The sequence below is a fragment of the Chroicocephalus ridibundus genome, chromosome 1 (genome assembly GCF_963924245.1).
Source record: "Chroicocephalus ridibundus chromosome 1, bChrRid1.1, whole genome shotgun sequence".
NCBI classification, from domain to species: Eukaryota; Metazoa; Chordata; class Aves; order Charadriiformes; family Laridae; genus Chroicocephalus; species Chroicocephalus ridibundus.
Window position 1 is genome coordinate 162,893,780 of NC_086284.1, and position 25,231 is coordinate 162,919,010.

Consider the following 25,231-nt stretch of genomic DNA (forward strand, 5'->3'; position numbering starts at 1 on the left):
AGTCATTGGGGGAAAGAAACTACTGGAGTCAGTATCTGTTCTTCCCAGCACCAGTCATCGGCCCCCACACCGAATTCTGTTGGAGCCACAGCCAGGCTTAAGGGTCCTGGTGAAGGCAAGGTCAGCTGCAGGAGAGGGGCTGCTGTATGTTTATCCACCAGACTGCTGCCTCTCCTACCTCTACTCAGATCCACCTCGGCTTGCCTTTCCTGTAAGGCCTGTTAAAAGCAACAGATCCTGTGCTGTACCAGCCCTTTGCAGCACCTAGCACATGGGAGTCCACCCCTTCCTTGGGGCTCTAACTACAACCCACAAAGCTATTGCTACGATTAAAAGGCCATTATGTTATGACATACAGTTAGGAATTACAATGCAGCTTGATTCTGCACTCTCTGATACTGCTGACAAAGCCCTGCTAGGGCAGGAGTCCTTTTTAAGGCATTGATGGTGTTCTCCACGTGACATTCACACTTTGAGGAACTGATCATTTCACTGTCAAACAAAAGCCATACGGCTGGATTGCATACACAAATGACTCCATACAGAAATAGATGCCCAATTAAGGGAAAATATGTTTCCAAAAATCATTTTGTTTCCTACAGTTTATAAGCTTTTTTTTTTAACTGACTTTTCATGTCAGTCAATTTGGCGTTGGTTTATTTTTAACTGAGTTAGTAAACTCCTATACACCAAACCCCCTACGTAGAAAGAACAGTCTCTGTTATTTGTTTTGGGGTTTTTTATAAGCAGAACAGCTATCACATTTTCCACTCCATCTTTTGCCCCAAAGCCTTACGTGCCATTGTAATTCAAGGGCTCTAAGAAGTGTTTTCAAGGGAAGCTGCAGAGACTCAGAAGACCTCAAAACCAGGCCCCGCAAGCTTTCCAGTGCTCTTAGGGATGATAAAGAGAAGCAAACAGTTTTAAGATGAGAAGAGAGTAGTGCAATGATCTAGTTTACACCCCTGAGAAAGTAAATTCGACAGTCCTGGCACCAAATCAAATGACCTCTAACAAGGAAAAAAAGGCTGAGAGTTCACAAAGCAGATCCTTCTTCCCGGAAGAGATCCCTGCACCCCTCACACATAATCATTCCTTGGAGGTGGTGAAGACAACAGGACACATGGAGACAGAAAGGGGAGGCTGCTTGAAGCAGGTGTATGCTAAGCAGGTCTGGTTACTTGGGGTGTTTCGGTGCCATGTCTTTCTTCTGGGCTTGCCCACCTTCAGTGGCTCAGGATTACCGTTCTTCAGTGAGTGGTGGGGTTGGATGAAGGTGAGGGTCCCTGTCCTTCCCAGGCGTCCCATGGGAACTGAAAAGCCTCCCAGAGAAGCGTGCTTTGCAGGAGGGCTGGGCTGGAGAGAGGAATGCTGGACTCATGTTGTCCCACTGTTTTGGCACCAGGTTTCACACATCAGCCTTTGGTACAGGGTAATCACAAACGCGGGAGAGGCCATCAGGGCGGGCAAAGGGGCCAGAGAGAGGAGATTTGGTTTGCCTTCGCCACGCTTAATATGGATTTGAGCCATCTGGATGTCAGCATGTGGTCGGGGCTTGCAGGCCCTCACCGTGGGTGCCCCCCCCGGGCTGATGTCAACCCACAGCCAGGGGCCACCTTGCGATTAGTGCGAGAGAGGTAAAGGAAAATTACACTGCCAGTAACCTCAGAAATATTTAGAAGTCTACAAACGGGTGGGAAACCATTATCTTAAAGTCAGCCTGCCTCCTAAAATCCTTGCTGGGCTTCTGGTTTGCCAGGGCAGCTCCGCAGGGGCCAGCGTGCGGGAGAGGGGCTCCAGCTGCCGGGAGGGAGGGGCAGTGCATTTTCCCCTGCTGCTTTCCCCTCCTCCCTTGGCCAGAGGCAACTGCATAGCTCCCCATGTTGGGGTAAAAAAAAAAAAAATAGAGGCTTAAAAAAAAATAACGGAGGGGGAAAAAAAAAAAAAAAAAAACACAAAAAAGCTGCAGTGACAGGCCAACAACTAGACAAACCGCCTGGGTGCTGTGGGGCTGCAGGGTGAGGGCCTAGCCTGGCCTGGTACCTGCAGTCGCCATGGCTTCCCGCCGGGGTAGCTGTCATGGGGGCGCAAGGTGGCAGGGCGCCATCTTGTGGCACCTCCCCACCAGTGAGAGGCCAGCGAGGCAAGGGGACCCGTCTCCGCCCTGTGTCCTCCTGGCCTCCTAGAAACGCCAGCAAAGGACTTTCCGTCTTTTTATCCACAGCAGAAAACGTTGCCATGACCCCAGTGCAGCTGGGTTGAAAGTGATCCCCTGACATACAGCACCTCAAGACCACACGTAGCTCAGGGCGTGGAGGTGCCTTCCTCCCATCCTCCCTGCACCCCTGGCCAGGGGAGCACAGCTGTGCAAACATGGTGGTTCCTGGGGCCAGGGCCACATTCCTTCCCCCTCCCCAAGGCTGAGCACCACACACAGCTCCCAGCAGCCTGGCTTTCCCAGTGGACCAGGGAGGAATTTTCTGACACAAACGGTTCAGATTAGCAATTGTCAGTTTGTTAAACTTCATGTTTTTCAAGGAAAATGGCTTTAACCACTGTGAAGCTCGGTGTTGTGCTGGTAACTAAAAGCCTGAGTAACTACTCCTTTGCTGCATATGCCAGGTGGGCAAATTCTCGGCTGGGAAATTAGATAGCAGTAAGGTCTTCATCTACAGGCAGCTTGCCTTGGCAGTGTTACAGAAGGGTTTCCATGTCCCAGCAGGGAAATTCTGATCAAAGCAAGAGGGACAGCAAAAGAAAAGTCCCTGCAAGCAGCCATCAGGCAGATACTGCCCTCTGTACCCACCTCAGAGCGACCAGCCGGCATGCGGAGAAACAATGAGGATTCCAAAGCTCGGGAAGAGAAGATGGTGAAAATGAGTTCTCAGGCTTTATTCCATAGTCCTGAAGTGCAGCAGCAGAACTGAAAGAAAGGTCTGGGTACCTTCATTTCTGAGTGAATTGGTTTTGACCTTCTTAGTCATTGGACTCAATGCAATCAGTCAAGGCTGAGAGAGTAAGCACCTGCATTGAAAGTTTCTCTTCCCAGAGAACAGTTTGATGCTGTTTTGCTTGACTGCAAAAATGTGGCAATCCAACCCATCATACCTACTAAGTGAAGGGAAGTCTGTTCTGACAGAATCGACCAAAAATCATATGTATAATTCAGCACCCCTCACACAACATTCATGTTTGCCCCAGCATCTTTGGTGTACCTTACAAGTGCAGTTCTCTTCTTTGGATTTTTTTTTTCTGGTTCTTTTCTTCAAAGATGACAATGTAGTCAAGTCAGATTTGTCAAAGGAATTGCTTGTGCACTCTGAAAAAAATGAGAAAGGTAAAGACCTACTGAAAATAAACTCTTCCATGCAGTTTTCTTTCATCTGATCTCTTTAGAAGTTTGTTTCAAATCCTTTAGAGAATGCAAATTCCCTCCTGCCTATAGGTTTCCCAGGTGGTGCTGCTGTTTCTGCCAAAGAAAAGGCTATGTTGGACCAGAGAGCAGCTTCCCATAAAACCAGGATCCAAGTCTGGGTTTGAACTCCTCTAAGAGGTTACAGTTCTCCTAGCCCAGTGTTGTAATATGGGCTGCCATATGGCACGGCATCAGGTGTGGTACTCTCTAGAGAAAATATCTGTCCTTCTGTTGCCTGTCCTTCTCCATCACAAATTCACATTAAAATCTTTCCTTAAAAACCAAGAGAATAAAGGGTATTGCAACATTTACTCCAAAATTCCCAATAGAATAGACTTTGAACTTTCTATTTCTGTTCTTCTGTTTTTTCTTTACGATGACAGTGGTGAAACACTGGAACAGGTTGCCCAGGGAGGTGGTGGAGGCCCCATCCCTGGAGACATTCAAGGCCAGGCTTGATGAGGCTCTGAGCCATCTTATCTAGTTAAAGATGTCCCTGCTTACTGCAGGGGGGTTGGACTAGGTGACCTTTAAAGGTCCCTTCCAACCCAATACATTCTATGATTCTATGATTCTTTATGACAGCAGTGCAAATTGTGCCCTGGACAAGTCCTGGTAAGGTCCTTTATTGGAACCCTTGTGCTCTGTGTGCTGCATAGTGATACACAGGCAAACATATACGCTCTGGAAGAGCTAGGTCTGAACCTCATGTCTTGGAATAACACATCTCTGTTTCTTTTCCTGTACCTTGAAATTATCACATCCCATAGTCACAAACATGTTTTGAATACATAAGGAGCTGTTCCACATCTCCTGCTTTGTCTGCATCCAGTGCTCTGTCCACTCCAGGTAAACTCAAATGACAGTGTTGGAAGTGCTATAGTAGTCCTTCTGATCTTAAACTAGAAAAATAGGTTTGTTTTTTTCTTTAGAAAGTAGTAGAGATCTTCTGTAGTATCTGAGGTCATCTTGTCTGTCTTTCAATACAGCACAGCTAAATAATTTCCTTCCAAAAACTTTGAGTTGAACTCACAATTAAGCTAATGTTCAGTCTGTCGTATTTTTTTTTTATCAGCAACTGAATTCAGTTTTTCACAATCTTCATCTCATTTCCCTGGCTGCTCTGTAACCAAGCCAAGCTGTCTCTTATCCTGACACCCTTCACCTCTTTGAATCACTCTTTGAAGTTCTTCGTGTCATGGTGTCTATTCCTACAGATACAGTGCGTTGTCTTTCACAACCACTCAAAGGAGTCATGTGGAGAACAAGTAGATGCATTTTGAGTGTATTTTGTGTCTAACTGGTGTTTGCTTGAGTACAGTTTAAAGCTGTGTTGAGTGTTCAAGTTCATGTAATGAAATAATGCCACATTACCTTGTGCAACGGGACATAGTGTTTGGAAGGAAATGAGCCAAAGTCTGTCTTTTTTGAAGTGAATGGCCTTTTCTGGAGCAGGTTACACCTAGAAGAGAAACAGCAGAAGTCAACAATTTCAGGCAGGCTATGCTTACACCCAGCTTTTCTTGAGGAATATTAGAAGTTTCTCTACAAAACTTCATGTAGTCTTCTGTAACAGTTTTGTCAATGTAAAAGTGAACCTCCCGCAGAAGACAGGCAGGTATCTTAAGGAACTATAGTCATGCTCATCTAATTTTTTCATGTTTGTGTGAATCAGATTACTTTTACCTTATTGGGAAATCCAGTGCAACCTTCGCTGGAAGAACAAGCCAGCTCAGCAAGGTTGTCTCTGTGGAGCAGGGACTATTAATCTTTGGTGTCTTGTGTTTTGTCCAAACACATTGTCAGCCCTCCACCAATCATAATAAAGGTAATACCTCAAACAGACAGAAAGGCCTTCACTGAGAAAGGAGATTTTTCCTTTCCTTTTCAGACAAATGATGTCTTGCAGAAGGCTAGGAAAGATGCTATATAATGAAATTATGAAGCCAGCCATCTGAATGTGGAATTGACATAGCCCATTGCTATGTCTGTGGTCAAGAAGCAGGTTGAACCTGAAGATACAAATGTTCTTCTCCCCACCCCAGTTCTCATTTCAGTGTCTAACCACATGCCCAACATCTGGCTCGATGCTGCTGCGTGAGAAGGTGTCTCACACCTGGGACATTGGTCAGTAACAGTTATCTGAGTGGGAGAAAGAGTCTGAACCAGGAGTCCCAGTTTAATATCTGTCTTGGTTTGAAAAGAACTTTAGGATTTACTAAGGGTCTTGGGAGTCACTCGTACTTGGGCCAAACAATATCTCCTCCAGTAATGCAGGTGACAACATCCCAAGGAAATAAAAGAAATAAAGAAATAGAACTAGTCACTGCTAGTTAAAGCTTTTCTTTTCTTTTCTTTTCTTTTCTTTTCTTTTCTTTTCTTTTCTTTTCTTTTCTTTTCTTTTCTTTTCTTTTCTTTTCTTTTCTTTTCTTTTCTTTTCTTTTCTTTTCTTTTTTCTTTTTCCTTTCCTTTCCTTTTTCATTTTTCCTAGATCAATTCCCTAGAGGACTGCTTCTTGAGTCAGCTGTGCTGTGGTACCAGGTGTGACTCAAACTGCAACTTGACTAATGTTCATAATCTTTCTCTGCAGTCTGGATGGGCACATATGTTTCCCATTCCTGGCTCTGTCACAGGCCAAATTGCAATTATTCAGAAATATTTCAGGAAAAAAAAAAAAAACCAACAAAGAAACAAGTGATGTCATGGCGATTAGTTTCGGCTGTACTGGGAGGCTTCAATAATTAGTCCATAAAAAGGAATTTTCTTAGGAGAAAACAGCTACAACTCAAGAATGAAGCAAAACATGGTATCATGTGATCTCATCCTTTCCCTCTGAGCCCCCAATGATGTTCACCATTTGTTTGTGAACTGCATGGTCCCCTCTATCACCAGCTAGCTGAGCATGATACGCACCAACAATGTGGCTGCAAGGGTAAAAATGTCCTTGGTTTAGTCTTGGTGGCTCTGTAGTCTGGTTATATCATACTGACAGTACCTCATGTCTCCTGAAGTAGACTCACAAATCTTGATAAAATACAGCAGAAACCCTTTTGGACTAGAAAAACCCAGATACAGAACCTCCTCTGGGAGAAAAAAATATCTGTTCTCTTCCCTGTGGCCCACACATCTCCTAAACAAAAATACCCCACTATTGCTATGTATAACTTAGGAGCTTAAAATTTTTATTCTCAGCCACATTTTTTTACCTTCATGAGGTGGATGTCCCTTTCAGGAACTCCTGAGCAAGCATAAACTGCACTTGTTCTTATAACTGCCATGTCAGTATGTGGCCTACAGGAACAAGGCTGGTACTTAAATACTTTATTTCTAATTTCCTGTTTGAGGGTGAGATCATTTAATTCATTCAGGCACTAATAAGATGAAGAGAGTGCAAAAGCAGAATGACAAGCCAGTAGGGAAAGGGACGTCAAATCATAGAATTATTCGGATTGGAAGTGACCATTAAAGATCATAGAGTCCAACATCCCTGCCGTGGATAGGGACATCTTCCTCTAGATCAGGTTGCTCAAAGACCCATCCAACCTGATCTTGAACACATCCAACAGTGGGGCATCCACAAGATCTCTGGGAAACTTGTTTGGGTGTCTCACTATCCTCATTGTAAATAATTTCTTCCTTATATCTAATCTAAATCTACCCTCCTTCAGTTAAAAACTGCTGCCCCTTGTCTTGTTGCTACAGACCTTGGCAAAAAGTCTTCCTCCTTACTTACAAGCCCCTTTTATATATTGAAAGGCCACAATAAGGTCTCCCTGAAGCCTTCTCTTCTCAAGGCTGAACCGCAACTCTGTAGGCTTGTCTTCGTAGGAGAGGTGCTTCAACCTTCTGATCATTTTCGTGGCCCTCCCCTGGGCCCGCTCTAACAGGTCCTTGTCTTTCTTGTACTGGGGACCCCAGTGCTGGAAACAGTACTCCAGGTGGGGTCTCATGAGAGAGGAGTAGAGGGAGAGAAACACCTCCCTTGACCTGCTGGCCACGCTTCTTTTTATGCAGCCCAGGATGCAATTGGCTTTCTGGGCTGCAAGCCCATTTTGCTGGCTCACATCCAATTTTTCATCCACCAGTATCCCCAACTCCTTCTCTGCCTTGCAGCTCTCAACCAGTTCATCACCCAGTCTGTACTGGCATTGGGGATTGCCCCAGCTCAGGTACAGGATCTTGCACTTGGCCTTGCTGAACTTTGTGAGGTTCACATGGGCCCACTTCCCACTAGTGTACCAACTGTACCACTCAGCTTGGTGTCATCTACAAACTTGCTGCGGATGCACTTAATCCTACTATCTATTAAATTGAATTAATATTAAATAGTATTGGTGCTAGTATGGACCCTTGAGGGACGCCACTCATTACATGGTCAGGATACACCACAAGGACACTACTCTGCCTCCATAGTGCATACCTAGTACCACTTCTGCTCTTTTCTCCATTTGCTCCAGTCTCACCCCAATGAGAACAGCCTAAGAGGGAACAACTCTGATGAATATGAGCCTTGGTTTACATAGGAATTTGTAGCCAAACCTTTACTAGCCAGAATTCTTCATAGCCTCGATAGTATCCCACCAAGCAGAGAAACCTTGCACTTGGCCAGCTCTGACACCAATCAGTCTAGCGCAGAGGATTAGAGTTAAATAAGATGATTAGTAAAGAAAAAGAAAACTCAAAACGTCTCAGCAGGTTCTCCTATAAAAGGATCTAGCTGAGCCACTCTGGTTTCCTGCAACACTTACCCACCCATGCAGCTTTAAAGTTCATGTTTAAGGACCACCTGCTGAGCTGAGAATGACTTTGCTGCCATTAATTTAGGACTGAGGCTGGCAGTCATGCCACATGGATTTAGCCATGACGTCTTTGAGTATGCAGAGCTAGGCCACGCAAACAGCAGTGTCTCCTTCTCCTTGAATGCTCTCTAAGGGGAATAAATGAAAGAGAGTTAATATGAAACAGGGAATATAAATTGCAGCACGACTTCCTCAGGAAACCTAGCCTCCCTCCAAGTCCCAAATCACCAAAGAAGGAGCCAAAGCCCGTCTTCACGTGTCAGGAGTTGGGTAACTGTCACTGATTGCGATGGAGCCCAGCCTTTGAGCAGCAACACAAGTTCATTTTGACTCACTTCCATGGACATCTGATTCTACTACATCTGCTGCAGGGAACTGCAGTTTGAAGGCTTAGCACTTTAAATGGATCACAGCTATTGCCACAAAAGCACTAATAAAAGGGGCTCATGCTGCAGCTGATGAATAGATGCAGACCTGGTTTCCAAGTTTCTTCTGCATCATGAGCAGAATGAAATGAGTGGTCCCAAGCCTGTGGTGAAAAGTTTGTTGTATGAATCCAGGTCTTTGAAAGGTCTCACACCCACTGAAATTAATGAGCGCTGAGAGGCTGTGTACCTTTGGGGCTCCAGAACAAAACATTCAGTTCTGTGTACTAACTATAGGCTTTGTGCTGTACATACATACACACGCCCACACACACACGCTCTCATCGCAGACTTAATTGTCAGCTAAGCATTCCCAACAGGAGTGAAATTAAATGCCCGAAGAAAGGTTATTCCTTAAATTTATTTCTGAGATGCTCTGCCCTCAAGATACAAGCGATGTGTACGTTCTCTCTCTCTCTCCTCTCAAATATGTATTATCTCTTATCTCACCAACACCAGTACTTGAAAGGATTATGTACTCTGAAGCACGCACTTATTCTGGTTCAGTCTATTTCTAACGTTGACAGGCTCTAACACAATTTTCTTCACAGATATAATTAACTCCTATACTGCTGAGGTGGATGCAGTGTTTTCCATCTCCAACCTGACTGTAGATGGAAAGTAAAAACATTGCTTCCATTTCTATCTATTTTTTCCCCACTATATGTTGCCAGAAGGACTGGAACTGAAGACTTCCCAGTTATGAACCACTACGTGTATGAAGACGGACATGATGAAGTTAGGAGAGGAAATGTTTCTTGACCATCATACATGACATCTGTGAATTCCTTTCAGTCAAGCACAGCTGCAAGCTATCCTCAAAACAGCAGTGAAAAAAGAAAACCCTCTTTCTCCTGTTGCACTAGCTGTCTTACATAGAGAACTGTGAGTGCGGGTAGATCCAGATGTTACTGTCAATGAGGTCAGAGGGGAAGTTGGAAGCATAGGTCACAGGAAAAAAAACCCAAACTCTCTGAACACCATATAGCAGGCTCACACATAGCCTGTTGTTCCCAAACAGAGCCTTCATGCTTTGCAGTATGTCATTTAGTGCTAGGCACTGAAATCTTTTCTCCCTCCTCTCTCTATTTTACTTTTCAAAGAGACTCCCTTTGGGAAGGAGTGGTCCCATCAAGGTAGCAACAGCCTCAAAGTGTATGAAGGCTTTTAGACAACCCCGGTTGCTGGAGGAGAATATGAAGGCTGAGCTACTTGCGCAGGACTAGAGCACACTGCTAGAGAGTTTTGTGGTTCAAAAAGGATTCAGACAGCCATGTGTTGAGTGGGGAGGGCTATCTAAGTATAGTCACCATGAAATCCAGCTCTGTTTTTTCCCTTTTTTTTACAGCTTACTCCTTTAGAGCCTAGGCACCCAAGTCAGGCAGGGATTCATCACCCAAACCTGGTCTCCTGAAATCAAGCCCTTTCCAAAATATACTGCAAGGCACAGATCATTTTTAAAAGACCAGAGGAGTATGAGCTGAGTGATCTATGTGATAACAGGCATGCACCTGAACCTTGTTCTCTAACCACGCTGTTGGATGGGAGTGGTTGCAATTGCATTTTTTGGAGGTCAGATGTAGGCAAATATGACTGGTTTCTGGAAGGTCACTTCTGAGGATTACAAATTAATTTAGGCAGATGAACACTGGCTGGTTTACAGTCACCCAAATTGGTGGAAGATCAGGGCATAGCAAAGGCAGAAGTTAGAAATCAAGGAAGAGGTTAGAGATGAAAATGTAAGCATGTGAAGAATTATACAGGAGGATTTGAAGTTCATACTCTTGGATTTAGGGACCTCACTTCTGCCAGTATCCTGTTTTAGATATTTACATCCTTTATTATCTCAGTCCAGGGCCTTTTACTTTGGAAGCGAGAAGAATAGCAATACCAAGCGGTACCATACTTCATTAATCTCCAGAGCACTTCATTCCGAGTTCAGTCCAAAGGTCTTTACACTGCTTTGCTTTGTATGCAGCATCTGTAATCTATCTGGGTATTTACACCACACCACTGTTTCAACTGAATGTCTACATACAGGATGTCCTTGACAACTGCTGAAATGCAACCACATCAAAGACCTGCATACTGGCAGACGGCACAACTTCACATGTCTTCCTACACAAGAAGCTCACAAACATCCTCCGTCACGCAGTCTGCAGCCTGACTTAGTGGACAGATGAATGACCGAAGCACGAAACAATGGGTGTGCTGGTGCCTGGCTCCGTCTCAGGTTACCCTCTGTAAAACGGGGCTAATTGCGCAGTACTATAGATGGAAAGCATGGATAGGTCTCTAACTATGGTCTAGGGTAAAGACAGTATAGCAAATAACTCAGGCATACTGTAAGAAGGATCCTGTTTCATATAGTGCATTTTATAGACCAAGAGTTTTAAACATGATGAAACAGAGCTCTTAATTACCATTAAACATCAGAGCAGAGCTTGTCCCGGATGACACTCACAGTCAACAAGTTTCTGATCTAAACCAGACAAGGAAGCTACAGCACAGCTGAACTAGAAAAGCCATAGTAGGAAATATGTTAAAGATTATTTTCTAATTACTCTTGTTGTTATGAGCTAGCAATTTGTGACCATTACAAAGAATTCCATTTTGGGATAGAGGACTTTAACTGAGAAGAAAAAAAATTGATGACTTTATGCACTGAGGGACCATTTCAACTGTAGAGGGAACATGGCAAAAAACATACAGACAGCAGTTTAAATGTGACATGCTGAAATTAGGTGGGGGATTAGCTGGGTTAGCAATACATGCTATTATGAAGGCAAACCGAAATGCACAAAAAGTTTCTTTATCATGATCTATGGGCCAGCTTTGTGAAAGCGTCACATCCATAATGCTAGCACCCCGAGAAAACTCCAAGTCCATCTTTCTTCCTATATGAAAGCACACAGATTACCAGCTCGTGTTAGGAAACTCCCTCCATTGTGTTACAGCAGGGCGATTGTCAGAATGATGCTATTGCTCTTCAGAAGGCACTGATAGCAATAAATAGCCTTTGGGGGGAGGCAGTTGTGCTTTCATTTCCCACCTGTATTTCATTTTTCATTCTTCCTTACCAATCCCACAGATCCATCTGCCCTCAGAGGGGGGTAACTGCAAGTGTGGCACATAGGCATGCCCCGCCTGCTTTTCCTCCCTCTCTGTACAGCTTGTCTGAGCATGTCCGGTACAAGACCTTTGCTCAGCGCAGGCTGTCACGCAGACTCTGCAGGGACACAGTATGGCTGGTTTAGGCAATGCTCTGTTGGTTTTTTTCTCCTTTCTCCCCAACCAACTCACAGTTAATCCATGACATACTACATCCCTCAGAGGGCACCAGACTATTCATCCAGCTGAGAGGTGACTGAAAAAATACAGACCCATTTTGACACCATATCAGCTAACTCTCCAGATAACCCAAAAGCTCACCAAGAGCCAAGAGGACAAGCCTGATGTCATGCAAGCCCTGGGCAGAGCAATCCCAGACCTCAGTGAGGGTATCAGCTCCAGGAATTTTCCACCCCTTTGGTGAGAGCTTGGATGCTGGAATTTAGCTTGAAGAAGGGAGCAGATAGACATGTTGGGGGAGGATAGAAGATAGAAAAACTTCAATGTATATAAACACCATTACTTATACACACTGGGAAGCAACAGGAGATCCACATATTAAGCATGGAGACGTAGAGAATTAAGCGCTAATAATCCAGAAGGTCTTCCACCCAAAGCGATTCTGACACTGGAACATTTGAACCTGCTTTAAGGACAGTCTAAAATAAGATCAGTCACCCAGCAGCTGCATTCATACTGAGCTTTCCTTGGAGAGAGGAAATGGGAAACGGGCATAATTTTCTTTAAGCTCTACTCCAGATATAAGGCTGCAGCTAAGATACACGTGGCAGTATTAGCTTTAAAGTAGCCTTCTTGGATACCAACAACAGGATATCTACAGCCCCCTTCTGGGCCCTGCAGCTTGGGGAAATTTACAAATTCCTAGACCAGGGTATCTGTGTTGTACTCGTTTTTAGTACCTGAGGTAGTTAACTGGAAAATTGTTTTGGGGTCATGTCTACTGCTGGATTGCAGGGTAGTCATACCAGCAACAGCCTCCTCTCACTAGGTCTGGGAAAATCCAGTAAACCAGCCCCACAGCCCCATGACATGTACCTTAAATGAAGTGGTATAGCCTCACGTCCAGGCTGCCCCCACTGACCTCGCAGCACTTGTATTTGCATTTGCATGGGCATAACCCAAGTGACCATTCGGCCAGCTCAGGGCTACTGAACTGCTGTTTCTCTCACCATGAGATGCTTTTCTTGGGACGTGGGAGGAGGGATGGAGACTCCAATACCCTCCCCATCCCAAATACACATTGCCTTGCCCACCCAGCTACTAGCTATGCTGGTATGCCCTGTGCCAGGGCTTGTCTTGCCCAACAGACCCTCAGACCTGCCTCTGTCTGACACAGCTTACCACAGGTGGTCTCTACAGGGCTGCAGGCTGAGTGGAGGCAGTCTGTTCTGTTTATATATTTACAGGGGATGAAAGCCAAACTGGGAAAGGACTTCGGTACAGTGCAGCCAAGTGACTATAAAGTACTGCTTTAAAAAGCCACAAGGTCACCTCTACTGACATTTGGATAAGGATTTTATAGAAGTCACAGGACTGGGAGATGGGCTGCTTGTGCCTATGACCACGGGGGAGGGAAGGATTTATGTGTTGGTCAAGAAGGCTGCATTGTTGTGACTCTTTCATGTTCATAAATGCTCATTTATTAGTCTGTTGGATAAAACAGGCTGATTAAGATTTCTCTTCTCACTTACTGTAGTTCCAGGTGGCTTCCTTGACTCTGCCAGCACACCTTCATGAAATTTAACAGCCCCCTACTTACCAGTACTCTCCAGGTGCCATGTCATTGCACAGTCTGTCTTCTCACTTAGTTAGACCTTAGCAAAACTTGGTTTCAGGGCCACATTTCATTTAAGCACAATGTGAGAACTAATATATATCATCCTCTCAAATGAAGAACCAGCAAACAATCACACTGGAATCTGAAGAATATGGACAGAGGAGCTTTACTAACGATATGTGTTGTCAATCTGGTGCTTGTGTATAGATATCCATATTTGTGGGTGTGTGTTCAGTCTGACAATCAGCACAGATTCTGATTGTTAAGCCCTGCACAGCCTGAACAAGCAAGGATGCAGCCTTGAGCAAATCTGAGAGGAATGCATCCAGGAAGGAGAAGGACATACTCTGATGCCATGTACCTTCTGGAAGAAAATGTTATGGGCAAGTAAGTCTACATCAAAGAAACAGCTGGCTGCACCACTGGTTTCTTTTCTTCAGTGGCATAACATACGGGACAGGTTTTGGCAAGGTGGTCTCGCCAATATAGGGACATGACAAAAATAATCCTCATCTGAAAGCATGTGGTATAGGTGAACGTTTGAGTCTCCTTATTAAATTACAGTGTCATAGAGACATTACATTCTTTAGGCACTGTCTGTACTTCAATACCCAGAAGCCAGACGTGTCTGTTCAGCGACTATGATGTGGATTGGAAACTTCCCTGCCCTTTCCTCACATTAGACCTGCAGGGAGATGCAAACATGAAGAATGCCACAAGCTTCATGCTAATGTGCTAAATATTTAACATAATTAGACACTGGAGCCCCATCCTTTTCTCCCAATGAGGCGACCAAGAGACAGATCACAGGCTTAATATTATGGTCCCCAGCATTTGCTCCTTGATGCCAGTTGATGTTGGCAGGTGTATTGGAGCCAGGCAGGATCAGCAGGCAGAAGTAAAGACAAGGGGGACAGGCAGCACAGCCTGCAGTGTTGTTGCACCCCTGGCTGGGGTTGACTGTCTCATTTGCCCAGCGCCTGGGAAACAAGGTCCTGCTCCCTGCGTCTGAGATCCTGATGAGTTGCCAGCGTCTGACACTGAAGCCCAAGAGAATGCAGACAGGTCACTGGCTCGGTGCCACAGAGAGCTCTGCCATGCAATGGAAACCATAGCAGTGGGAGAAGAATAGTATGTCAAGTGCAAAGCAGCAAGGATGTTTTTCAACCTAAGGGCGGATGCAGGTACATAATCCATTTGCTGCCAGAAACAGCATTATTAGCATAAAAGAAATTGCAGGACTGCATGGAAAGCATAGGACAGCCATAAGCCTGACCTGCCTGTAGTCAGTGTGTACGTGCTGGGGCAAGGAGGCTGGCAGCCACACAATCCACATCCCATTGTGTGACCAGGAACTTGTATGTGACACCAAATAGTGCTAACAGGGAGGGGTCTGGACACATGCCCCTGGGACCCATCCACCTTATGTAAAGCTATTCCTGGAAAGGAGGCAGGAAAATTTCTGGGCTTACGCCAATATGGTTTATCTCCACTGATGGACTTTGTCCCATAAATTAATCAGAAAAGCTACGTGTGCCAGTAGCACAGTGGAAAGGGTGACTCCAACAAAAAAGTTGAATCAATATTGCATGGCACTGAAAAACCCTTTCCCCACCATTCCCTTTCATCTAGGAAACTTCCCCTGTCCCTAAAGCAGGGGCAGTTGCAGGAGCTTTACAGACTCGCTCTGGGAATTACATGTATCACTACACTGTGTCAGACCTGCAGCCAAGGGAATACTCAGTACCCAGAGTAGCAAAAGTGCAGATACATGGATTTCACCACAAGCATCCCAACCCACTCAGCCTGCTGGAGATAGCTCCACTGTTGCTGGTATCTGAACTTGCTGGTTCCTCTCAGCTTGCACATCTTCACTGGGTCATAGGCACAACCAGAAAACCTACAGCAGGCCCCACATCTGACCATCACAGGTTTAAGGATGGTCTCTAGTGTGCTGACACGGGGCAGGGGGTAAGGCAGGTAGAGCAAAGGGTCAGCGCTCCCAATGGACCGACATTTATTCCAGATACCTAATAATTACTAGCTAGGCACAACATATATGCAAACCCTCCCTCCTCCACCACATTGCCCTACATAAAAATATCTAGAGACAGCTCCAGTCCCACCCAGACTGACAGGGGCAGCTGCCATAGCAGGGCTTTTAATCCCAAAGCAGAGCCTGTTGTCACTGGCAGAAAACCTTATTGTGTTGGACAGGCAATTCTAGACCTTAATTAAATAGGTTGCCCTCCCCAAAAAGCCAGACAGACTAGTCTGGAGTCAGCCGAAGCATGTTGCTTAAGCCAGGGGCCACCTGGCTGTAACTTCATCTAGGTGACAGCATATGCTTTTGTGACCCTCTCTGAAAGGTTGAAACCCCAAGCAAGCTCCCAGAGGTAAAGTGAGGATTTGTAAAGAGCAAGAAATCAGAGATGCTCTGTTCTGGGAAGGAATTCATTCCTTCTCCTTTCAGAGACTGAAATTTTGTGGCCTTTGCCCTGACCAAAGACACAGCAGATCACAGTGGTTCAGGACTGATTTTTAAGGGAGCTGGTGGCTCCTCCTCTGTCTCCATTGCACACAGCGTAGCAGGGAGTGCTTTGAACCAGACCCTGCTAGTAGCTCCTAAAAATGAGCACCTCATTTTTCTTTCTCGTGGTTGCCCTCACGCTATCTCTGTGAGATAAGGTGCATTACTTTCTCCACACCAGAAAAGAGCAGCTGTGTCGACTCCATGCATTTCCCCTAGCCTCAACCCAGCTGATGCCTCTGTAGCATCCCACTGCTGTGCCAAGATGTGACCCTGCCATGAATGCTCTCGACCCTGTGCAAATATACTGAGAGACAGCATGCTGCTCATCCACCTTGCTTTCTGCATGGAGACAGCTTGAGTGCACATGCCAGAAGAGATTGCAGCACCCTGCTGCGGAGGCCCTGAGCTGGATGGTGGGGACGGAGGAAAAAGAGGGAATGAGGACCCCAGTGCTCACTGTGGGGCAAACTGCGCCTCTGACTAGGTCCAGCCAGAGAAACCACACAAGTCCCACAGAGTCAGCTAGTCTGCTGTGAACCTGGGTGTCACGTCAAGACTCTGCACTCAAAACCCCTTTTCAGGCTCCAGCCACTTCTGACAAACCCTTGGGCAGCCTTGGGCACAATGTGGCCCCCAGCTTCTACCCCACCTCAGTAAAATCAGGTCACTTGTACCTCACTGTGGTACCAGGATGGGAAGAGGGCAATGGGCAGAGGTAGGTGCCTTGCTGCTGTGGCTGTCCCTTAAGCTCCCCTATAGGACATGGGTATGCATCTGTAAACAGAGTACACCATGCACTGCACAGACACCTCAGCAGAGACCAAAGCTTGGGTCTTAAGAGCATACGCCGCCGTTGCAACCTTCTTCCTGGGCTAAGCAGCCCGGGTTTCCATTGTCTGGAGGGAGCAACGCACTGTGCTGCTGCTGGGACCCAAGGCCGCTTGCACACGCTACTTCACCATAAATAACCAAAGGGCCTTCCCCACCGTATTCCCCCCAGCAGAGCAGTGGCCACGGCCTTCAGTCAGGGAGCGCTTCTCTGAGCTCCGAGGCGCTGAGTCTAGGCTGCCGTTTCACGTTGTGAAGTCTGGTAAACAGGTCATGACCTCATGGTGACATCTGAGTTCCCCCGAGTCCCCTGGCTGAGACAGATGCCACGTGCCGCTCAAATCATGGACTGACACCGCGGGATGCGGTGCAGCCAGATACGCATGCAGAACACCTTTCTGCTTTCTCCGTCTCCCCCACTTCTCACTGGAGCGCCTGTAAAGCCAGGAGCAAACACACAACACTGGTGCAGGAATTTTTATTTTCTGAGAAACACATACTTTACTTCCCAGTGCAACAGAACTTTGGACGCGTAGCGGTGGCTGCCAGAAACCTACAGATTGCAGGGAGTACTGCTCTTTAGAGTTTTGCTAACATGAGTTTAGCAAATAGTGCAAGTTTCCAAGCTGACAGACCCTGGAGACCAACTGGCTGCATTCACCCCCACAAAGCAAGGTAATACTGTGCTGGAAGCTGTCCACAGTAACCTCCTATCAGTCTCACCTGTGGGAGGAATGGGACACTGTGCCTCTGCTTCCCATCCTGACATCCCTTTCATACCATTTGCGTCATCCCTTCACCCTCTCATTCACCACACTCCTCAACACTTCCCTTGTTCGTCCACATCCCTTCATCTCTGGCCATGCCATTCCCCTCTTGGATAAGGCTGGGGTTGGGGGGAGAGGGAAAGAAAAAGGGGATAGGGATAGGCAGAAGCTCACAGATAACCTCTTACACTATTTTTCCTAAGAAAGCAGATTATTTCTCTTGTATACATAAAGCCAGGAAACAATGGTTTATCACGGGTATCACTCTGAGTGCCTCTACACTGCCTGGAGCAACTCTTGGCCTCTCATCAAAGCTTTCCCACACATCTTGGATGGCCAATTGTGAGATGTCCAAAACAGTGCTGGGGAAGCTACTCTAAGATGCATGGCCAGGCCTCCATCGTGGTGTCCCTCTGTGCGTATGTGCTAACCCTGGAAACCGAACTCCTTGTACTTGCTGGCCATATCATTTCGGAACAGCTCCAGGGCCTTCTTCATCGCAGCCTGGGAATCAGCCCCAAAGTCTGCGGCATGTTTTTCAGCAATGACCTTGATAATGACTTCAGAAATGAACTGTAAGGAAGGAAAGAGAGAGAGAAAAACAGAAGGAACAGTCAGGGTTTATTTTCAGAAAAGCCAGACTAAGAAATAGGTTGCAGAGCCTGGAAATATCTCCGAGCTAATTCGGTAGCCCTTCCCGCAGTCTCTGGAGAGACAGTGAGGTCTAGCTTGCAAGGAGCCTGGGCTGGGCAGAAGAACTAGCTCTGACGCTAATCTGCTTCATGACCTTGAGCAGATCTTGGCCCTTCCCACTCTTTGTCTGCCTCGTCCATTAAGGCTGAAAATTCATGCCCTGTGTTTGTACAACACTTAGTTTTGTGGGTCTTGGTCTCCAATGGATCCTCCAGGGCTTACTCTAAAATTGTACATCCCTCGTGTCCAGCCACCGACAGTTCTTACGTAATGTAGTTTCCCAGGCGTGCAGAGGCTGCACAGGCTGGTTTATTACTGTCAAGGATTGCTCAGACTGCATGTGGTGTTTGGAATGGGAAATCTAAACTTGGAGGTTCACATACCATTTGCATACCATGAGCCCTTTCTGTGCCTCCTCCTGCCTGTACACAGAGACCTCGGACTTGAGGGAGAGCTCACTGAAGTCCAACCAGTGATCAGTAAATAAAAGTGCAACTCTCAATAGCTATCTTGCACGCATTCACTCCAAAGATTCCAAGATTTTCCATACCTCTAGATATTTGACAGGAATTTTGTGCTTGGTGGCATGGGTTTGAGCCAGGGGCTTCAACTCCGACTCATGGTTACCCTTCTGCTTCAGGATTTTGCCCAGCTGGGTAAGGACAGTAACTCCATGTTTCTTCAGATCTTCAGAGCCCTTCATCTGATCAGGGGTCTTCAGGCCTTTGAACTTTTCAAAACGATCCAAGGTCTCAGGGTGGTCCTGAAAGAGCCTGTGGACAAAAGTAGAGGGACTTGAGAGAGTTGTTGTCCAGACCAGAGCTGAGGTCCAGCTGCTCCAGGTATTGCGGAGTATTTGGGCAGGCAAATGTGTGACAACCTGCTTTCCAACCCAAAGAAATGTCTTAGCTAGTCCCTGCTAGTAGAGGCTACTTTAACTTGGGAACTCTGACACTTTAGATCTTTTCCAAATCACCACCATTCACAATCACTCCTTTTAGCATGTATATAAGCCAGGGAAGCATCTGACTCTACTCTGAGTTCGGTTTCAGTGGTTTTCATCCTTTGGTAGGTTGTTTCCCAGCTCAGCCCAACTGCCAGTACTGTGGTTCCTCCATCGGGAACTGTGGTACCTCCGAAAGTCCTTGGGAGCAAGTGGGTAACAAGAGCGCTGGGCCTTCAAGTATGCTGGTGCCATGCCATGCAGTGCTATATATAGGCACTCTGATCTCGAAATGGAAATGAAATCAAGAAGGTGGAAGGGTGGCTAAAAGCCAGGCTAGTGTTGTCCCCTCTGCTTCCTCCCTGCTGCATTTCCTAGGAGACAGGATGCAGACACCACTGACAATCAAACTAGTAGGAAATTTCACTCTTTTCCCTGCCAGAGCCCTAGAGTCGGGGTGAAAAGGGGACGCTGCCTGTCCTGATTATTACGAGCAGTCTAATAATTAGGTGTTGAGAGACACCAGCTCCCTTGCATAAGTTTATTTTCAGGTATTACACCCTCTGATGGGCATAATCCAACCAGCTGAAGCACCAGCAAAAGCAATGTCTGTCTTTACAGCCAGGGCCCTACGGCTCACATCCATGAAGTGGTTCACCCAAGTTACCTGCAGCAGCGTCTGGAGCTCCAGCCCAGGGCCTCAGCCATGAAACCTGCTTCCCTCTCATGGTACAGTGGTTGCACACTTGCTCTGCCCTCAGGCAGGTGCTGGTGCTGGGACTACCAGGGCTTGCGTCCCATCTAGAACTGGACATTCCTCCTAAGTATGTTGCCGTGAGGGCCAGGCTCTCCACTGTATGATGTAAGTATAGGTTAAACTACACTAACAAATAACCTCAAGCACATGGAAAACACAAGCTGTTCTGCAAAAAGATGCTGTAAATGAATGACTAGTCTTTGCTGGCCTGTCATTTCAAAGGTCTCCAAAGGATTTCTGTGCTCTACCAGGTGCTGAGCACACCACCATCTGCCTTTCCTTTTTTCCTGTGTCTTTCCAGAGAAATGAAAAAATATTGCACCTTGAAATGGGATGGAGTTATTGCTAAAAATCTGCCTCCATCATGTCTGGCTATGGCTGAATCATGTCTGCCAAAGACGATATACTCCCGAGACTCTTGAAAATTCTTCCAAGGAGTATTTTTTTTGTTTCCTTTGGAAAAAATCCACTTAAATCTGTATTTTGTAAACATATTCCCAGGATATGACATCTCTCTAAGTCTTTAACAATGCACATGTGGACACATTTCTGAACCACGAGCTGCTGGGCTTCCCCTGCCTCTCTCTTCCCTCAGAAACCCCTTGAAAGAACAAGAAATGACCTGGGTTGGCTGGGGAGCACAAAATCACAGGGGAGAGGGGTGTCATCTATTTATTTAATGCCATACTCTGCCCTGCGATGCCTGTAAGAAAATTAGTATTACCTTTCCAGTTGGAAACTGCTTTCAGTGTCTTCTGGCACTTCCAGAGCCAAAGTAGCCATCTCACACAGATGGACTGGTGGGGAGGGCTTGTGTTCCTGCTACCTCTCCAGCATGAGGGGAAAGCCATCACATTGCCACCCAGCTGCCCCCATCCCTCCCTCACCTTCAAATTGCAGCCGAATTGGGCCATGAGAAAGAAGGTAAATACAACAGCTCTCTGCTTTGGCTCATCTTTGAAAAAACTTTGAATGGACAGTGGTGTGGGGTCCTTCCTTTAGCCACGTTTAAGATAGGAAACCACCTGTGGAGTGAATGCCACATCCCCACTGCTCTCCTCAGTGTCCAGGACCTTCCAGCACATCGTACTGCACACAGGCTGAGGGGGAGATCTGGAGAGAGTGTCCTCCATCCCTGTTGCTCTTTAAGAACAGGCTAGGATCCAATGCCCGCCCAATGTCGGTTCCCACTCTGCAGTCCTGAGATTGCTTCCAGGCTGACTTGCTGCTGGCGCCCACGGTGTTCCCCCCTTGGGGGGCCAAGACCGCAAGGACAGCATGGGGCCAGGGGTCCTCTCAGATGGAAATCTCACAAGCTCTCCCATTCTGACACCAGAATCATGGGGGAGGGAAGCAGGGCAAAGGATGTGCCTCATTTCACACCCAGACCTCAAATTCATCATCAGGAAGTGGACAAGTGTTACCACCCAGACTTCTGGCCAAAAAGCAGGATGAGCAGGGCTCTGGTGGATGAGACTAAGGTGGGGAGAGGGAAACACTCAGGTACTTCACAGTTAATTTTACTGAAATCATAGATTCCGAGAAAATTGTCACAGAGGTGATTTTCCCCTCCTCTCCTTCCCTGCCTCCCCACATCCTTGCTGCAGAGCATCTGAAGGCCCAGGACACACAATTCGCTCCACCATTTCTTGCCACGGTGCTTGGGCAATGAGGATCCGAGGCAGAGCTTTGCCAGCAGAAGCACAGGGAGCAACAAGGTCCCACCAACTTTTGAAAGCAGCACTAGCCTGCTCCTGCACCCGTAGACAGATGGAGAGACAGAAGCACAGCCAATTTACAAATTGAGTAATTTTTAACCCAGCAATTTTTAACCATGGCAATGGAAAAACCACCACCCTACAAGAAAGAAAACAGCCTGTTGAAATAAACACTGCCAGACACGAGCCCCCATACTAAATATACACCTTCCTTGGTCAGCTTTACTCTTGGGACAGAAGCTTCTTGCCTACCTCATTAAAACTTCATGGCCATGGCCGGCGAGGTCGGACTCCACCTTTCCCCAGATGGTCAGGACCTGCTGCCATTCCTGATCGCTGAGCCCCATGGTTCACTGAAGGCAGGTCCCAAGTGCTCCCCACAGCCGTTTGCCTTTCCCCAAAGGGTGGCTGGAGAGCTCACCCGTGGGATTTATAGCCCCTGCTCACAGATCTACACCTGTCAATCGTCAGCTGGACGTCTTGCTCTCTTTCAGGCTTGTCTAACCTAATCAGCCTCCCTGTTTTTTTCTCGGAAGCTATTTTGGGTCAGGTGCTATTGTGGGTGCCACTGATGGCATCATTTCTGCTTTTCGTATTGGACTGGCACATATCCCACTCTAGACAGAAAGGGCACTGCCGAAACACAGTGCCAGGAGCCTGTCCCGGGTTCCCAAGGACCCAGAGACAGTGTCAAGCTGTATGGCAGGAGACTCCTGAAGAGCACTGTCATCTGCAAGGCCACCCCGCCTCCCTCTCCCCTGGCAGGCCAAGGGCAGACAGGAGAAGAGACCAGGGTGGCTGGTAGCATCAGGTCCATCGCTCCAAAGGCCTTTCCTTTCCCATGCTGAGCTCGCTTTTCCCCTGGGGTACTAATTTACTAATAGAGCAGAGCACAGCGTTAGAAGAGAGTGTCCTCAGGAGCTAACTATATCCAAAGTGGCCTGGGCATCTTCTCAGTCTCTGCAGGAGGGAAGACGGGGATAAAAGCTCTAGGGGGGCCAGTTATCCTGCACCTGCCCTCCCACATCCTTCTGCTGGCCTCTCCAGGGAACGCCCAGGATTAGCCACTGGCTGAGCCTGGATATCAGAGCCAACAGACGTACAGCTGATCCAGCAGGCCAGAGACACAAGAACACAGCAAGGCTTCATTCAATGCACACCCAGCCAGGGGTTAAGGTCTCTGGCTGCCTCTGTCAAGCCAAATATCAGTGTCCGGAGGAAAAGCCACCAGGCTGACAAACAATATGGGTATGCTTTGGGACACCTCCCAGCCTTTTTTCTGCAGTCCTGTCAGGACTGATAATGGCCTGGCACACCAATGGGGTGATTAATCCCTTCCAGAAGATGACTGCAGTCAGAGCACAGCCAGATAACAAAGCCTAGATAGCACTGCTGTCTCGAAGCGTTCACCTACCTCTGGATATTTCCAAAGGGTCACACACTGCAGGCCTCAGCAAGTGAGAAATGTCAAGTGAGGGCTGAAGACACCTGGCTTGGGGCTCAGGAGAAGGGCGTACAACTCCACGGTCCCGACCACAGTGCTGCAGGACCTGAGGTGTATCGCTGCCTCTGCACCCATCCACCCTCTGCAACATGGGAGCAGTCTCCCTGCTCCAGCCTTGCAAGGGGAGGGAAGTGCCCACATACAAGGGGAACCAGGCAGTGAGGAGGACGGAGGCACAGAGCCTCGCACCCCTCAGAAGCACACAGGTTTAAGGGGAATAGTTTGAGTAAGAAGGGTGGCAAAAGCCAAACGGACGTGTTGGCTGGTGTCCAAGCCTAGAGGTAAGGGAATTTTGGCTGTTATATGTTACAAGCATCTGTCAGCCTGTGACCCTGCAAACCTCCTCTTCTCTCTCTATACACCAGTTCCCGTCACATCCAAAAATCCACATCTTAAACACCTCAAGGCCAAGACTTCATTTTGATTTACCCGCTCAAACACGAGGCTGCTACCAATTACTCAAACTAAGCTAGAGTGATGGAAGAGAGGTGAGGACCCCTCCAGCTCATTCCTCTTGTTCTCCACAGGACAGGGCTGAAACGAGAGCTCACATACCTACGGCCTCACTCCCCAAGTACTTATAGCAGTAAACAAGCATTTGCACCATCCCAGGCTCAGTCTTGGGTAGGATCCTGAATACTGACCTTACTGTTTTACACGCGTTTCAGACACGACAGAAATGTGTGTGCTCCTGGTAGACAAGAGGCTGCTGCTTATGCACCGAGCTCTGTCGTATTCCCCAAGCTGAAACTACTCAGTTGCCATAATAACTTCATTTGAAGTTGGCCGAGTCTCTGCTCTCTGTAGCTTTCCCCAGGGCTGTGGAGCCAACAGTCTCAGTATGAACATTAATGTTAAATGGTCAGAAGGCTTAAAACGAGTATGGGATTCCATATTGCTTTTTTTTTTTTTCCACAAGTGAAGTGGTAATGAAATGAAATCGTAATCTCTTCTCCCTAGAGCTTGAATAAATAGTCTACAGAAATACTAAAAGCTTTATAGTGCACCAGACCGCCCCTCAACCCTGCAGCCACGAGAAGGACATAACATTTTAGTATCTACAGGCCTCTCCGCTCCCCCTCGGGTCAAAAAAATCTATCACTTGCATAATCATCTCGATAAAGGCAAACTACAAGGAGCCAACATATTGGCTGCCCCTTTTAAAAAGCGCCGGGGCGATTAAATAGCCCATTTCGAACAGCGCTGGCCACACGGGAGCCGGGCTGACACGCGTGGCCGGGCGCCGGCACCCCCGCACACACAAGGCACTCAGGCTAAACGAGCCTTAAAACATGTCGCTAATATTTTTGGCCGTATTTGGGGGGTGCATCGCTGTCGTGATGCAGGTGATGTTGCAAAGCTCATCCCCCCTCCGGTGGACCGCGACCTCCCGGCGCGGCCGCCCGCCCCCCGGCCGGCTCCCCCCGCCCGGGCAGGAGGCGCCGCAGCAGCCCGGCTCCGTCGGCCAGGGCTTGCTACCATCTAGTGGCCACGGGCGACAGAGCCACAGCGACTGGAGGCCACGTCCGAGCCCCGACACGGGATTTGCAAGCTCGGGGAGGTGGCCAACATGCAACCTTCAAATTTCGGAGGCTGGGGAGTGACCCCCGGCCACGCAGGACTGCGGCGTCCCAGTGCCGGCAGGGCCACAGGGCTCTTGCTGCGGTTGGGTGACAGATCGCTAAACTTTCCTAAGGGGCTCGTTTTCAGCGTTGGACATAGAAACGGTCAGTTCTCTGCAGAAAAGGTCCATGTCAGGATGGCAGGGCCTTGACAGGACCAGTTGGTTTTGCCGTCTGCCTTGTGGCAGGTCACTGGCATGGGGAGGATGCTTCTCTTTCCGCCTTCCCCCCAGCATCCCTGGATGCTTCTCCAGGGTGGTGGGATTGGGGCAGAGGAAGATCCCATGAGACAGCAGCAGAGCCATAGCTGAGCTGCAG

The 25,231-nt window shown here is 47.4% G+C and overlaps 1 protein-coding gene and 1 long non-coding RNA gene across 4 annotated transcripts; both read right to left on the bottom strand.

Moving 5' to 3' along the window:
• Positions 1-1,974: 1,974 nt before the first annotated feature.
• Positions 1,975-11,796, bottom strand: LOC134509187 (uncharacterized). 3 transcript variants are annotated; one of them, XR_010069251.1, is made up of 4 exons: positions 11,720-11,796; positions 8,164-8,342; positions 4,790-4,877; positions 1,975-3,319 (listed from the first exon to the last, which is right to left on the bottom strand). It is a non-coding gene; the product is annotated as an uncharacterized LOC134509187 (long non-coding RNA). The 3 variants fall into 3 exon arrangements; XR_010069254.1 differs by having other exon boundaries at positions 11,692-11,754; XR_010069255.1 differs by lacking the exon at positions 11,720-11,796 and adding an exon at positions 11,560-11,611.
• Positions 11,797-17,371: 5,575 nt separating this feature from the next.
• On the bottom strand, positions 17,372-22,234 carry MB (myoglobin). The gene is made up of 3 exons (XM_063321682.1): positions 22,040-22,234; positions 18,920-19,142; positions 17,372-18,249 (listed from the first exon to the last, which is right to left on the bottom strand). Exons 1-3 carry the CDS (start codon positions 22,132-22,134, stop codon positions 18,103-18,105), a joined length of 465 nt encoding a protein of 154 aa, XP_063177752.1. The 5' UTR covers positions 22,135-22,234; the 3' UTR covers positions 17,372-18,102.
• Positions 22,235-25,231: the final 2,997 nt, after the last annotated feature.